Source organism: Helicoverpa zea, chromosome 3 (genome assembly GCF_022581195.2).
Source record: "Helicoverpa zea isolate HzStark_Cry1AcR chromosome 3, ilHelZeax1.1, whole genome shotgun sequence".
In the NCBI taxonomy this organism is placed as follows: domain Eukaryota; kingdom Metazoa; phylum Arthropoda; class Insecta; order Lepidoptera; family Noctuidae; genus Helicoverpa; species Helicoverpa zea.
The window spans coordinates 7,616,026-7,633,005 of NC_061454.1; the positions used below are offsets into that span (position 1 = coordinate 7,616,026).

At 38.2% G+C, this 16,980-nt stretch overlaps 1 protein-coding gene across 4 annotated transcripts in view; it reads left to right on the forward strand.

The window, feature by feature from the left end:
- LOC124645698 (trissin receptor-like) overlaps window positions 1-16,980 on the forward strand; it is a 123,394-nt gene that overhangs the window by 90,620 nt on the left and 15,794 nt on the right. For 3 of the 4 annotated variants that reach the window (XM_047185550.1, XM_047185549.1, XM_047185551.1), the window contains exons 6-7: window positions 7,179-7,331; window positions 9,504-12,829. In XM_047185550.1, coding sequence (XP_047041506.1) covers window positions 7,179-7,331; window positions 9,504-10,001 — 651 coding nt within the window. In that variant the 3' untranslated portion in view covers window positions 10,002-12,829. Of the gene's footprint in view, window positions 1-7,178; window positions 7,332-9,503; window positions 12,830-16,980 lie in introns of those variants that run through there. The other variant, XM_047185552.1, reaches the window with a different exon arrangement.

Sequence of the window (16,980 nt, forward strand, 5' to 3'; positions counted from 1 at the left end):
AAATCGTTAAGATTACTAGATTTTAATGTAGGATGACTACAGATTTTTTCCAAATAATTTACTGCTAAGATTCGCTTATTTTGATACCGATCTATTAGCGCATCGAAAACAATTTGATAATTGTCTGATGTGACCGGAATGCCCTTGGCGATTGATAACGCGTAACCCGTGAGGCAAGAAAGTAAATAATGAAACTTTTCGATATTAGAAATGTTTTCGTTATTGTGCACGAGAGATGCAAATGTGTCATAGAATGTTTGCCAATATTCTATATTTCCGTCAAATTTAATAAGTTCGATTTTAGGTAAACGTGGTTGCGCGAATGGTTTCCGGTTTCCGGTTGCCTCCGATGAGATGGCGTCGCGGAACGGCAATGCGGCTTCACTTTTATCACACTGTAGGTAGATTTCTGCGACTTCGTTGACAGCGTAGTACATGTCGTCAAAGGCATCAACCGGATTCTCGCCACAGAGTGTCTTTGGTTAGCACGTGTGCCTAGAATTTTCAGCCGTTTTAAGTGTTTTGGTGAACTTTTGTGACTTAGTTTTGTGTTTGTGTGTTGTCCTTGTGTTTGTCTCCAGTGGTGTACTGTTATTTCGGTAACTTTCTAGTTGTTTATAAGCATAATGGATCAAAATAAACCTCCCGATCCCGATCCTCCCGACATCTCTGCATATGCTCCTCTTTCCCCCAACTATCCGTTATCCCAACTCGCTGATGTTGCTTGCAGCATCGCGGACTCCCAGACCCCATCAACCTCGTATACCAGGAAACGCTCCGGAGATGATGCTAACATTAGCGTGTCAACCCCGCCATCCAAACAACAAAGGAACCTAGTTGGCCGCAGCAGGTACTCAGCTACTGATAAGGCACCTTTTATCGTTCATGTCTCTCGATTGGAGCCCCAGCCTAACGCCGGTACCTCTCTACACCCTGTTACTTTCGGAATATTCCTACAAAAACATAATATTACTAACGTTGCCCGTGATGGTGTTAAAAAAGTTGGTAGGAACCGTGTGTCTGTAGAGTTTAAATCCCCTCAGGATGCAAACTCATTTATTATCAACAGCATTTTACATAAGAACTGCTATGTTGCCTCAATCCCCACTTTTAATATAACTAGGATGGGAGTTGTGACTGGTGTTCCCACAGATTTAAATGAAGAGGAAGCCCAAAAATACTTACAGGTCCCTTCAGGTTGTGGTGAAATCCTGAAAGTTCGTCGCATAAGCAGGAAAGTAGTTATAGATGGAGTAACTGAATTCAAGGCAACAGAGACATGTGTACTTACCTTTGATGGCCAAGTATTGCCTCAAAGAGTTTTTTGCTGTTACACTTCCCTTCCAGTTCAGCAATATGTTTATCCCACCATCCAGTGCCGTAAGTGCTGCAGGTTTGGTCATGTGGAACTAGTGTGTCGGTCCAAGCCTCGCTGCAGTAAGTGCGGCCATGATCACCCTGGTGATGGTTGCAGCACTTCTGAGGCGGAGGCATACTGTGTGCTCTGCTCAGGGAATCATTTTGCAAATAGCAAGTCATGCCCGGAGTTGGGTAGACAGAAGGCCATTAAGACGGTTATGGCTGAGAAGTCCCTTTCATATGCTGAAGCTAGCAAATCTGTCCCACTTGCTTCTCGCAATTATGCGAATGCTGCAAAAGCAGTTCCCGCCCCCACTCAGTCATACCGCAAAACTGTTTTCCTTAAGCCAAGGACCCATGCCCCTCTATCTCCCTCTTATGATAAAGCTGCCCATCAGCAGATTATTAACTCCCCTGCACCTTCACAGCCTGATGGCTGCGCTCTGAATAACCCATTCATTGATAGTAATGTTTCCTCAATAATAGATATACTTATTAAACTTCTATCTACAATCCTATCCACCAATAATACCCAATTACCGTCCAACGTTGCCTACCAATTAACTAACCTTTTATCAAATATTAGAAATGGCGCCTCGCCAAGTATTCCTTCAATGGAATGTGAGGAGCGTGTGGCATAAAAAGCACGACCTCATATTCCTCCTCAACAAATTCAAGCCTCTGGCTTGCTCTGTAGCTGAGACTTGGCTCACCCCGAGTCTCAGTTTTAATATACCACTATTTAATATTCTCAGATGTGACAGATCTGATGGCTATGGAGGGTCGGCTCTCCTTGTTAATAATCGTGTCCCCCTCTCCACCTTGTCCCTTCCGGTTCTGGATGGTGATATGAATATAGTTGCGTGTAGAATTGAGGGTATCACTGTTTTATCGGTGTATATTTCCCATCCTCAGCGTAGGTTTTTAACCACCATTAGGGACATTTTGAATAGCATAGTAGGACCTGTGCTCGTCATGGGTGACTTCAACTGTCACCACTTTAGATGGGGCTCCAATCGTTGTGATTCGTTTGGGGAAGGTTTAGTAGAAATCTTGGATGATTTAGACCTTTGCATCTTAAATGATGGTAGCCCTACTCGTAGATCCCTTCCAGGACAGCAAAAGAGTTGTGTAGACCTCACATTCTGTTCAGTTGAGTTGGCGGCATCAATTCATTGGGAATGTACTACTCTGACGCATGGTAGCGACCATTTCCCCATTGTTGTAACTTTAATTAATAAAACTTATTTAGAGAAAACTTCTCCTCCACTATTGAAGTACAACTTGTCCAAACCTGATTGGTCGAAGTTTGCATCTTTACTGGAGGGGAAAATTAGTACGCTTCCAAATTTAAATTCAAGTTTCCAAGATTCTTCTGGTCACTGCCATGCTAAGAGCTGCTACGATGGCTTTATCTCGGCCATTACCTCAAGCGCAGACTCTACCTTTCCGTTGCGCAACTGTGCCAGAAATAAAATCCCGTCACCCCCGTGGTGGGATCAAGAATGCACATCGGTTATTAAAGAAAGAAAAGAGGCCGAAAAACAGTACAATGATGCGATGAATAGCGTCAATCTTATACGGTACAGACGAGTGTTAGCTCAATCTCGACGGCTTCTTCGCAAGAAGAAACGTCGCGGTTGGGTTAAGTTTTGCACTTCTCTATCCCCTTCCACTCCTATTTCAGCAGTTTGGAAGAGCATTAATCGTTTCAGGCGAGGCTGCTCCCCATCTATCTCTTCCCCTATCTCGAGACAAACTGCTGAATCCTTTTTCGACAAAATTGCTCCAGCCTATGTTCCTTCTTCCTCAGAACTTCTGCTCCCGTCTGTAAATATTTTGGACGATCCTATGAATGAACCATTTTCGTTGGAGGAACTTGATGCGGTGTTACGTCATGTTAGGGATTCCGCCCCAGGCATAGACGGCATACCGTACTCATTTGCAGTTCATTTTGGTTTTGAAGCAAAAAAGTATTTTTTAGGAATATTAAATTATTGTTATCAATTTGGTTGGGTTCCCGAACAGTGGAAAGCTCAGATAGTAATTCCCCTTTTGAAGCCCGGCAAGACTGCTGATGATCCGAATGGCCTTAGACCAATTGCTTTGTCCTCAGTGTTGGCCAAGATATTGGAACATTTAATTAAAAATAGACTTGAGTGGTTGGTGGAGTCTAGGGATTTACTGCCGAGCCATCAGTTTGGCTTTAGAAAGGGGCTTAGCACCATGGACAGTGTGGCAATTTTGGTTACTGATATCCGTACAGCCTTTTCCAAAAATGAATCTGCTGTAGCCACTTTCCTTGACATCTCTTCCGCATACGACAGCGTCCTTCTTCCAGTTCTCAGGCAAAAATTGCAACAGCTGAGGATTCCGGGTAAGATGGTACAATGTATATGCGCACTCCTCATGTCTCGCTCTTTGATGCTCAGAGTGCAGGGGGAGGTATTTGAGGTGAGACAGACGTGGAAGGGCCTTCCCCAAGGCTCAGTTCTGAGCCCACTACTATACAACCTGTATACAGCAGACATTGGCTCCTGCCTTAATTGTGACTGCCACCTTCTACAATACGCGGACGACCTAGTGTTGTATGTAGTAAATTCATCTATTGCGGACGCTGCCTCATCTCTCTGTCTCTCCCTGGACTCTCTGCACACATGGCTCTTGAACCATGGTCTCACGTTATCCGCCCCAAAAAGCTCGGTAGTGATTTTTTCCCGAAAACTACTGATCCCTCAGGTCTCAGTTAACATTCAAGGACAAGATATTCCCATAAATAATAAAACAAAATTTTTAGGCGTTTTCTTAGATTCAAAATTATCCGGGATTCACCACTTTAACTATTTGATCCAAAGATGCGAAAGAGCAATCTCCATCTTAAAAGCTCTCGCTGGTGTCTGGTGGGGGGCCCATCCCTTCACTATGAAACTGGTCTACAATGCCTTAGTCCGCAGTATCCTGGACTATGGGTCACACTTGGTGATTCCAAGCAACAAAGGTGCCTTGGCCGGTTTAGATAGGATTCAATCTCAATGCCTTCGAATCATCTCAGGTTGCATGAAGTCGTCGCCTATTAACGCCTTGCAGGTCGAATGCGCGGAACCTCCTCTAGCCCTGAGACGTCAGTACCTTGCTTCCCGTTTCCTATCCAGGGTTATTCCCAAGTCGTCCCACCCCCTCATCCCAAAACTCAGAGAGCTTGACACTCTTTGTCACAGCTCCAAATATTGGGAACACAAAGAAATCCCCCTATTCCTAAAAGCATACCGGTTTTTTCAAAATTTAGAATCCCCCATTGCTCCATATCCCAGACTTCCTCTATTTAATTACCCCTATGAAGTACTTTGCTTCACCCCTAAAATATTCTATAACATTGGCATATCCAAAAACTCCCCATCGGCAAATTCGGCCTTTAATGCGGTTTTGGGTGAACGATGGATTGGGTTTCAAAAGTTCTTCACGGATGCTTCCAAATCAAATGGTGGCTGTACTGGAGCCGCGGTTTACTATCAGAACTCTAAAATAATTTTGAAATTCAAATGTCCGAAGGAGTCTTCTGTATTTACAGGCGAGTGTGTGGCACTATTGGAAGCTTGTCGTTTTATAGAGTCCCATGAGATTAGCTATGGAGTTATCTTTACTGACTCCCTTAGCTGTCTCCAAGCCCTATCCCAGAATCCCTTTAGAACTAAACTCCATTTTCCTATTGTCCTGGATATTAAAAAGTCCCTTTTCTCCTGCACTAGGCAAGAGAAAGAAGTTCACTTAGTCTGGATTCCTAGCCATTGCGGTATAGCGGGCAATGAATGTGCCGATGCATTGGCCAAAGATGCGTGTTCATCTGAGTCTGCTGACCTTGTACACTTCTCCCTTCAAGGGCATGACCTGCTAAACCTCCCTAAATTGAGTCTTGAGACCTCGTGGCAGGAATGCTGGAACATCTCCAGCAAAAAGAAGGGTAGCTCTTATTTCGCCATTCAACCGGTTGTAAAACCAAAACCGTGGTTTTCAAAATTTAAAAAATACCCTAAAAGGGTAATTTCAGTCCTGTGCAGAATACGGTTAGGTCACTGTTGTACACCGGTCTTTCTGCGCAAAATTCGGGTGCAGGATTCATCCCTCTGCGAGTGTGGACTGGATGAGGGTACCCTGGACCATATATTTTTTGACTGTCCTAACAACTCATCCTTTGATTTATATGGTCGTCTCCAAAAACTTAAAATTCCTCTCCCTACTAATTTCCGTTCCCTCTTATCCCACTCCTGTCCAGAACTGCTCCAGATGCTGTTGATGTTTATACATCAAAACAATATTAAATTATAAACTGTGGCCTATATTTAGGCCTCAGTTTGTATGGTTGTGGTATATGTATGTTATGTGTTACTAACATTTTCTTGTTATTTTTATATATGTAAATGTATTTCTGTTTGTTTCAGTGCCGTCCTACTAACACATTAAGTTACACAAGATCGGCCACAGCTCCGTCTTAAATCAATATATAATTATTATTTTTATTTTTTTTTCATTAAAAGCACTACTTGCTTGTCATCCCACTTGTCATTGGCAGAATCGTCGAATTGACATCGACACGGATTGCCATATCCAAAAATAGAATAGAAGGCATCAACCGTTTTCATGTTTATACTGTCTTGAGGATTCAAAGCTAGTTTTAACGAGTTTATTTCGTTCGTGAAATTTATGTATTCATGACGCAAGTCGTCAATACGTCTATACCTACTCTTAAATGAGCCTAACTTGGACTTATCGGATGTTAGTTGACGAGATAAATCGAATAAAATTTGAATCTCACGAAATACGTACTCACGTTGAGTGACGAGAAGTTTGAGTTTAGTTTCTTTGCTATCCATTTTGTATTGTTTAGAATTCAATGACTAAAAATGGACAACTAAGTACTTTAACGTAATAATTGAGTCGTAGGTTACACGATTTGAACCAAGCACACTCAACAATTAGGTATATTATGCGGCTTAGAAGGACCACTAAAAATGGTGTGACTTGAACGGCGCTTCGTTGACCGTAAGCCCTAGACCATTAGGGTTTTTTTACAGATCTATCCAGGTTGTAAGGCTGGACGAGATTTTCTGTGAGAGGTTTATGGAAAGCTGCACACAGGACCGATGGGAAATAGGAATCAGTAGGTACTTACAAAGTTCCGCCGGTTGCTGCAACTTGATCCACTCACGCTACTGCACAGATCACTTGTACACATGTAATTTATGGTTTGATGGGCGCCCAGTAACTCCCTGCAGGGGCTTTTGATTAGTTTAAGAAGTTTATAGAAGTTTAGACACAGTTTTTGATTTTAATTTGCGGCGCGTTATGGCGGCCGGCGTCGTATTTTTTGGCACTCGCGCGAAAGTTTTTTGCATTGACGGTGGCGCCACGTCTCGCTTGGTGAGTGGCAGTTTTTGGAACTAGGAGAGGGAAATGGAAGGAATAAGGAATGCATGCAAGCTCAAACATTATTGTTCACAAAACAATCACGGTACAAATAGCTTGGCCTTTTGTAAATTGTGTTAATAGATACATTTGTACATTATTAAGGTTCTTAGATTGTAAAGCTTCTCTATCTGTGTCTTGTTTAATGATAGTTATTTTCGCGTTGTGGTTTCGAGAACATTATTTGAAGATGAAGGACTTACACTTATCTTCTATAAAAAATTAGGTCCTCTTTGTGCTTCTTTTAGATAAGCTATGGTTGATGTTACTGTTACAGCCTTTTTATCGTCCCACTGCTGGGCACAGGTCTCCTCTCACACGGAGAAGGATTGAGCATTAATGAGTCCTTTTATTCCCAGGTCCTGTATACCCGTATAGCAGTGGGTCTCTGGCAGAGTTCTCATGCGCTGCAGCATTTGGAGCGCGTCCAGTGCTGCGCCACTCAGTTCCAGAAGCCAGGCCCTGCGCAATACGACGCGCAGCGAGCACTAGTCGGGAACAGTGACGACAAGGTACTCTTACCAAGAATCATCTCAAATCTAACTCACATCAGTATACAATTAATTAGTAGTAAAAGTAAGAAGCAAATTCCAGACAATATAAAGCGAAATAATTTCTTTAAATATCCACTTTTTCTCTTATTCTCATTTTTTTCTGTCACGGTGACGTAACATCACAGCTAAGAGATGGCCAACAATTAACATAATTTTAAAGGTGCCCTTGTCCATTAACATCCTAAATTATCCGGACAACAATAAAATTATTCAGGTCTAGTCTATGCCATTTTACAGACCAGTACACTTGCAGACACTAAACAACTAGAATCTGTAATTAATATTAATAGTGTTTCTGTCTGTCATTACTTTCCCGACTGTGAAATTATTCATGTTTAAGTGTAAGCACTAATAAGAATGTACCAGCGTTCGTACATACAAATTAAATGCTACTGTTTAAGGTTACAACACAAAAGGTTTTATTAAATAAGAAACAAGTCGACCTGCCTTTTGTACCCTAATCCCTATTTAGCGAACTCATTAAAAGACCGCCAAAATGCTTTTGTTTTTTTTAACACATAACTGCCCAATAATTCTGTGGCTTAATGTAACACAGCTTTCGAATTAACAAAACCTTGAATGCGGGTTTCCATGCCCTCTGCCTCTTTTGCATAAATTGATACAATCAATTCGTGTTTTACTTTGTGCCGAATGGTTTCATTAAATCCATTACTGTTGTCTAAAGACCGAATGGAAACATATGTAATTCTACCAACCAATCCAACCAATATAAAAGCCAGTTTCCACCCGTGTTTACTGGAGAAAATGCTTTTGATCTTAAACTCCTTTGTCAGTCGGATCTTAGGGATCAAGTTCCGGAATTATTTGGCAGGTATAAAGTTTGTGTGAGAGTTCCAAACAGCTGGGTCGTTTGAGCAACCGTCTGGCAGCGGATATGAACATGGATTGCGACGCGACTGCTTGCGGCGAACGTACGTTTAGCAAGCGAATGAGCTACGATAAATGCTTCTATCCTTGACAGTGTTTTATCTTAGAGCAACTCCTTTGAACATTCTACTGAAAAGACAAAAGATTTCGTATTCAGATAGATTTGTAATCTAAAATACCAAGTTACTTTTAAAAGGTACTTAAAAATCTCAGTAGGGTTTAATATTCTCCAGTCATCCACTAGACGCAATTCATCTCACTTTAAGCTTATCAAAGCCTGGGACCCTGGAGACACATAATTTTTTAAACCGTTTCACGAATAAAGTAGAGATTTTAGAGCGAACTTCCCGTGGCACGGTGCAAACTTCTTACTCAGCAAACATTTTCGCGTGTGTCAATGAAAAGACGCTACTTGAAGCGTCGCATCTCAAACAGACTAGCTGTGATATACGAGTGTGTGGGCGCGGTTAGACGTTTCATAAATATTAAACTAAACACAACAGGGCGACCACAACAACGTTTATTTGGGATATATGTTTATTTTCTTTTTGATTAAGGTTTGAACAGTTTGAGGATTTCCTTTCATTCTTTATAGCACAAATAGGAACTTTTACATTATGTTTTTATAGACTTTTCCCAAACATCTTTTCTAGAGAAACTTGGACGACAGAATGTTTTGAATTCCTATGTAGGTATCAAATGAACACATTTTTTTTCAAGTTATTTTTGCTTCATACGATACAAACAACAAACATAATACCGCTGTGGTACAGATACCCGAAGACATAAAATATCACAAGTTGACTCGAGTATTACATACAAATAAAACAGTTCATAGAGAGGTTGGAAATGATTTTTTCCATTTCCTGATATTATTAGGAATATATATTCCATTTTCCTCAATCTGTTTTATCTGATAATTTTTTATCAGTGGAATTATTTCATTTCGTTTGTACATAACATCGTTCGCAGTACACAATAAATATTGAAAAGTAATTTGACAGCAGACGTTACAAGCATGAATATGATGAAGTCGTGAATTTAATCTCTTTGTGGAATGACATCCGTTATGTAACGCAGATAACCGTTGAAAGTATGAATGCTGTTTGTAAAGATAAATCTATTTTGTATAGTTTATATGATTGGCACGCGTTTAACTTCCATCCTAAATTACTAATTAACTGATATACCTAATTAAACTGAGAAGTTTTTAAATATTCATTTAAAATTATTTGTGTACAGAAAATGGTGACAATGAGCAGCCACACTGGAAAGACCAGCACGTCGAAAGCTACCCGCGGACACGAGACGCGCAACTGCCACCACCTGAGCCACTTATCGCGCAATGTGTTGCGCGCGCGCCGCGGCGTCGTGCGCATGCTCATTGTGGTCGTGCTCACCTTTGCCATCTGCAACCTGCCCTTCCACGCGCGCAAGATGTGGCAGTACTGGTCCAGCGGTTACGAGGGCTCCAGCGACTTCAGCACACTCCTCACACCGCTCACATTCCTCATCACGTACTTCAACTCTGGCATCAACCCACTCTTATACGCTTTCTTATCCAAGAACTTTAGGAAAGGTATGAAAGAGCTCATCTTCTGCAACTGCCATGGGAAGAGAAAAAGCGAAAACTTGATTCTGTTAAACCCGGTGGGTGGCGTGGGGCTGCGGCGGAGCTCCACGCGGTCCACCCGCGCCAACTGCAGCACGGTCACCATAGCACCCAACGGAGAGTCATGAGACATGCGTCGGCGGCGCTTCCTGTATAAGGTGGAAAACATTGATATTTCCTGATTAACGGAGAGCACCGACGAAGTAACGGATAGCAGCGGTTTCTATACGGTCTCTACCGTATCCAGGCGTGATTTATACGACTAAGAGACCTGCATTACGCTACCGCTTTCGTTTACCCAATAACTAACTTTAAAGACTCCTTAGTGAATTTTAATGATAAGGACCTGACGCTGAGTGTGTGCGTGTAAACTTGGTGATCTCGCGAGCTTAAAGTGTTAGAATACCTTTGTTATTTAATGAATAATTCAATTGATAGTGAGTGAGTTGAGACCAAAATAATGTAACATATCTTTCGGTTACCTTTTAGTTGATCCATGATAAAGATTTTACGACTACTTGGTTTTAGATAGACAGGGCCTTACTACAAAAACTTTAAACCCTATTTTACACTTGTCTAATAAAATTTTGGCTGCAAAATGAACCATATGTCAACGTCATAATTTGACATTTTTTTAGACAAGGCATAAACTGACGTTTAAAAGTTTTTGTGGTAAGATGGATAATGTTTTATATTAAAAAGCTAAGTGTATAAATATCTATATGACTGTATAAAGTGTACATATGGTGTAATAAATATTACCTAAGGGGAATATTAGCATGTGATTACTGATTACATCAATAGGTACTGTTGGTAATATTATGGATCTATTTCGAAAGCAAATCGTTCCATTGAAAGACTCAAGATGAGATCACATTCAGAGCCGCGATATCGGCCTTCGAATTTGAATTGCAATATTTATGTTCAATACCGTAATACCGCTTCCCTGCTATCACCGCAGTTACAGCGGCACCCGACGGTTTACACTACAACTACCTAGATTGAAATTCTAGGAAAGTGATAGTTGACAATATTATATAACAACAATTTCATACTAAGAAAGGTTCGAATGCAATCTAACTTACTGCATGTAATTTCAATACTTACGTGATATGAAAAATAAGTAAACGTAATAGTTTTGTTGTTTTTAAGTGAACTTGTAAATAGTGAACATATCTAAACATTTTGATACGTAATTTAGAAACTGATACATTTAGGTAGATATTGTTATTCGTAATAGTTCCGCCTAACAGCCCAAATTCACCAAACGGTGGCCGAATAGGCATATATTTCTTTATTACGTAGGCAACACTGGTCGGGAACGTTCGTTCAATGTTGCCAACACATGCTTAGTAAATGAAAAATTCAATATTCATATACATATTTTCCCATAATTATACCAAATACTAGTTATTTACACATTAAATTGTACATTGTTGTATAAATTAATAAAATAAGTCTCTATAACTTGTCGAGAAAATTATCGACATCCTGCAATATGTCAATCTCCTTATAGCGACAAGGAAAACTTTGGGTCACAGGAGCAAATTATGTTCTAACGATGTCACAAAGGTGTTAATGAAAATTGATCTGGAAGATACTGACAGAAAATACAAGAAAATCTATGAATGAAAAAGTACTGCTGGAGCGTTTCCAAAACATATGTATGTATTTTATTGGTAGTGTTTCCAAAATAGATTTTATTTGTAATTTTATATAAACACCTGAACGACTTTCTTGTCACTAAAGGGTACTCATTTTCATGTTGTTCTCGCTGTTCTTACGTAATGATAAAATTCATGAATGTAAATATTCGTAATATTACTAGTAGAAGAGAGAGTTAAGCACAGGAGACCGGGGACGGTTGGAACATTTGTACGTGGACGCTCGCAGCGGGACCATTATGAAACCGAGCTAAACCATAAAATAACTTTATTTGTCCTCAAATGAGAGCAACTTGAACTTAACTGCTGCACTTCGAAATGCTAGGCAAAAGTAAATAGGTGCTTCTAGGAAGCGTGCTTTCATTGGAATTTTGTCCTGACTTTTCATTACTGTGATCCAACACAACACGATAGCAAAAATTGAGTGATACTGGTTTCAATTTATATCATGTTATAAAATCGAATTGAAAAGGTTTACGTTTCAGTAGATTCGAAGCTTTTTATTTATTTCCCAAGTTACCAACATGTTTTTTTTTGGTCCTACGTATTTTTTGGCCTTACTGTATCCACAAGCGTGACGACTAGCCTGCGCTCACACTGCATACTATTTATTCGGCCCTTGGTAACAAACATTTTAAAAAAAAATCGTGAATTCAATCAGTTATTAGTCGGTCTGATACCGAACAAATACCTAATCGTTGTTACGTGTGTACTTACTTCCATTCATCTTCATACTGATTTATGAGCGAAAATCAACATCGGTCGACTAAATCTTCATAGTGTGCCCGCGGTCTAAGGGTGATAAATACCCAGCTATTCATGAGATAGGTGGCCAATACCGAAGCTCCCCATGGTCCCTGCCCGACCCCGTCGCTGCGAGTTATTTATTACCGATAGTTCAAAAGCGACAGCGTGTTTCAACTGACCCCGGTTTATCCTGCTGATTGTTATGTTTTTACCCACATTTACCCACAATTTGTTCAGTCTTTATTTTTATTGTGAAAGAGATTCGCGGTCATGCGTCTCCTAAGTATTAATTGATTGTAAAAAGTTACGAAAATAAAATAATTATTGGCTCTTTATCTATTTATTTAGTTGTGCATTATAATATAGCTTTTATTTTCCCCAATGTATTTATGTAAAGCAGTAAATTATTTTTAAAACAAATATGTACCTAATAATACGGTATTGAATGTGATGTTTCGTAAACTATAATTTTCATTGTAAATTACTTGTGTATATTTTGATGTATAATTTTGAAATAAAATGTAATTAAAACTCTTATAAATAGATCTGTTGTTTTTTTTAATTCAAAAGACGTTTTACAAGCAGTATATACCTATAGCCATATTATATACGCTGGGGATATGGTAAGCAACAATGTGGCACAGAAATCTCTTCAAATGTTCAAAGGATTTTAAAATAAAGTGCAATAACAGATAAAATTATTAATTTTGCAAACATACCAGATCATACATAAAAATATAGAACATCTAAGCGGCAAAACCTCGTCTTTTAAAACTCGCTTAAAAAGACAAAAAAATGTGCCATTTCCAAATACCAGTCTAGAGTGTATCGCTATTGAAATAGTATTGAATGCTGCATCGCATTTACTGGTTTAGTAACTAGCTCTCGGAATGCTTTGCTGTTCCTCGCGAGAATTTAGATTCACTCGGGTAGAAGTCTTATGGAACATTTCCGAAATCTTATTAAATTCAAGACAGGACTTTTGTGGTTAGGTACCTTATAGATGGCACTACATTTGTTTAGCCAACAACCACCAATTAAGACTACTTTTGGGGTACACGCAAACTGAATAAATGAATAGGTCCAATGTTCTCTGGAAGAAGTCTGATGAAAGCCTACTACCTACTGAAGTAATAGGTACCTATGCCAATTCTATTTTTCTGTAATGACCTATAAAACAATGTAGGTATGTATTTACAAGTTACGAATTAGTAAACAGACAGACCTATTTGGAGCGTGAGTTCAGTTATCTTCGTGAAACAGTCGTGAGTCGTCTCCCTACCAAAAACGGGTTCAGTTGGCAACTATTCGGTGAAACGAAGTAAGTATAGTAAGTAAGTAAGTAACCATTTAGAAAATAAACAAAAAAAACTACTCAAACGTCTCAGAACACATAAAAATATCTTACTGCTTTAAGATATACCTAAGTCTGATGACAAGTAACAAAAACGGCAATGGGAACAAACAATTAGGTAACAATTTACAAATAGCACACTTATGCTTGTGCAGCCTAAGAGAACTAGAGCCATTTAGCTGAACTTTACAGTTATTTCTATTGCAAGTAACTAAAACCACGGGATTTGGCAACCACTAAGTATGCACGTAGGTGCAACAAATATAGGTACTCAGAATGGGCAATAGGATAATAGTTATTTGTTATACAAGAGTGCAAAGTTGCTTTTTAACCGCGGGCTCAATTTTGATGACCGAGCAAGCGAAGGATTCTAATTATTGAAACACTCGCTACGCTCGTGTTTCAATTTGAGCGATAGCAAGGGAATCAAAAGAGCACAAAGTGAAAAATCTTTGCACTCGAGTGCAACACGTAACTTTTCATCCCACCTCATCGAGGAAATTACTAAATGCAAAAATCAAAATGGCGCGCACATATCAGTATCAAATTAAAAAGAAGTACCTATTAAAGTTCATTTATTTGAAAACTCAGTTTAAAAATGAAACGAGGTTAAAAAGCTATGTAAAAACAATAATAAAAATTACTTAATTAATTGAATAATTATTTTATTTGTTTAATATGTATTTGTTTGAAAAGTCTTATCAAGATTGTCACAAATGGAGTATTGCACGCGATGTTCTAAATTCAAATCACTTTGCCGCTCTAGAGGATAAAAACGGCTTTTGCGCTCAGATATCAAAGGGTTAAACTGCTCTTTCCGAGATGGTGGGATGAAAAATATATTGTAAGTCTTGTATGTCGTTAAACAGTAAAAGATTAAGTACAAGTAAAAACAGAACATGATTTTGAATATTATATTGAAACAACAATGGTCTGCATACTATGGTTTCAACTTTCTTTGTTTACGTAAAAATAGACAAACATAACGGGTTATTTTTTTCTTTTATTAAGATAAAGCTTTGTTCTAAATACAACAACAACGTTTTAATTAAAAATTATCGTGTATAATTTTAACACAATAGATAACTGAAATAAATTGAAAAAAATAAACTGAAATAGTTGTATCACATTTTTTTGTTTATTATATGAAACATAAAAATATCATTTCAATGGTGAAAAAAGCTTAACGATTGTTTAGACCACGTTCGCGTTGCCTTAATTTAGCTTTTTCAGGAAAATATTTGCAGACCCTAGTGGGTTCTTCAACCCTAGCTGGGATTGAAGAACTTTTTTGTTCGGAATTTTTACGGAATTTTTATTCTATTTCTGATCAAGATTGATGCTCCCCGAAAAACTTGAGATCAATATATTGTGTCCATACAAAAACCTCACATTTAAAAGAAAAGTTTGTGTGTAATTAGAGAAGTTAGATACCTTAAAAGTAATTAATGTGAATGTTTTTTCGCGAACTTTGGATTGACTTTTATAAAGATCAAACGATCTTGACCTTCATCATAATTCGCTTTTCGCTAAATAATAGACTGTTGCTCAGAAAACCACAGTTTGTTAGATACTTATTTTAACTTATAAACGAATAAAGGGTAAGTACGTAAACTTGTAAAGTTCAAGTCTGAGTACATGCCCACTGAAAGCTGACAGTATAAATAAACTGAGTTAGCATTTTAGCATTTGTTTAACCTAAAGGGTTACTAGTAATGTTTATTTGAGTTTTAATAGTTTTATTTAGGTACAACGATTTAAACACAGAATGAATTAAGTGTTTGATCTTTGATACTGAAATTAATCCTTAGTCTTTTACGGGTCACAGAGGTTAAGCCTATGCTTTTGCTTTGATTAACTGCATTACATTAGGTGTTGTTATGATTGCAATAGATAATAATCTCCTGTAATTTAAATAAATTACATTGCAGTACCTAGGTTTATTAAAGAGTTCTATTTGACATTTAAGTTACACAATCAACACCTATGTCATATTCACAAGATGGTGATAACAGCCTTACAAAAGAAATTCACTTGAAAGACGTATAAATAATTTGACAGGGTTATTTTTAGAAAAATATCAACTTTTCGAATAATCGAAACGTGATGTGCGTCTTGTTCTTTTGTACCTAAGTAGTGAACAAACTTCATCTCACCTCTTATCCAAAGATATTGAAATGATACTTTAAAAATATTCTTTTTTGTCGAAGCTTTTTGTCAAAAGAATCTCTCCACCCTTTGAGTTGAGCAGCATAGATTGCAATTGGAAGAGTTGGTTAATTGATTGAAAGGGTAGCGACGGAGTGGGTTGGAACACACCGATATGAATTCTATACCATATTCTATATATTGGTACCTGAGTACAATGTCATATGAGTGTAAACTCAGAAAAACTAAGTTTGAAAAATACTATGATAAAATAAAATGAAAAATGAGACGTACCAATAATCGGATCACCAATTTCCAAACATAATCTTAAATATATAATTATATCAATTATAAATGCATAGGTAATAAATAATTACTTTAATGCTCAGGCGTGTGTGTAAATACGTAAACTAACGCAATGAACTGAAGATTTGTAACAAAATAATATATTGGGTAGTAATTACGTTTATTAAGGTTTACTATGAACACATTCCATTAGAAATAAAAGCTAACTTTTTTTCTCTTAGGATAACATTAATTATTATAGGTACTACAGAGTACACAGATAAACGGAGTATCCGAGACTAAATTTATAGCACAACTGAACAGCTTAATACACTTTGAGAGAGAAGAATTAGGTTACTTTCGATTAATTGCAGAGAAACATTATACAGCAGCAGTTCCTTTAGATAGTTACACGTTACCTCTCAGTTATAACGAGCTCACAAACTTACCCAGCCAAATTCTCTAACTTTGCGGGGATTTTCAAGTAATCCCGCTACTTAGCCTTCTACTTGTGTTGACGAAATACAAAAATTTCCATAAAGCACCTGCCTAGTAAAACTTGATATTTGAGGTTTCATAACAAAAGTTTTCTTTATGTTAATAAGTTACTTTTTCGTGCAAGACTTCGTTACGCTAGATTCTTATCTGTTCATTGGAATATTGTTGTTTTTTTGAATACGAATTGGCCGTCATTTGAGTAGCACCTACATTCCTAAAATGATGTTTTATCAATTTATACTAAAAGAAAAAGAAAGTTAACAGAAATGAAAATGCCAAAAATGTAATAATTTTGCTATAAAGAGTCGTATAAACGCGGAATAAAGTACCCAGGATAGTTATTTCTCAGTGAGAGCCGTTTACGCGCGCTCGGAGTTATTCTAGATTTAGATTCGTTATAAATTACTTCAT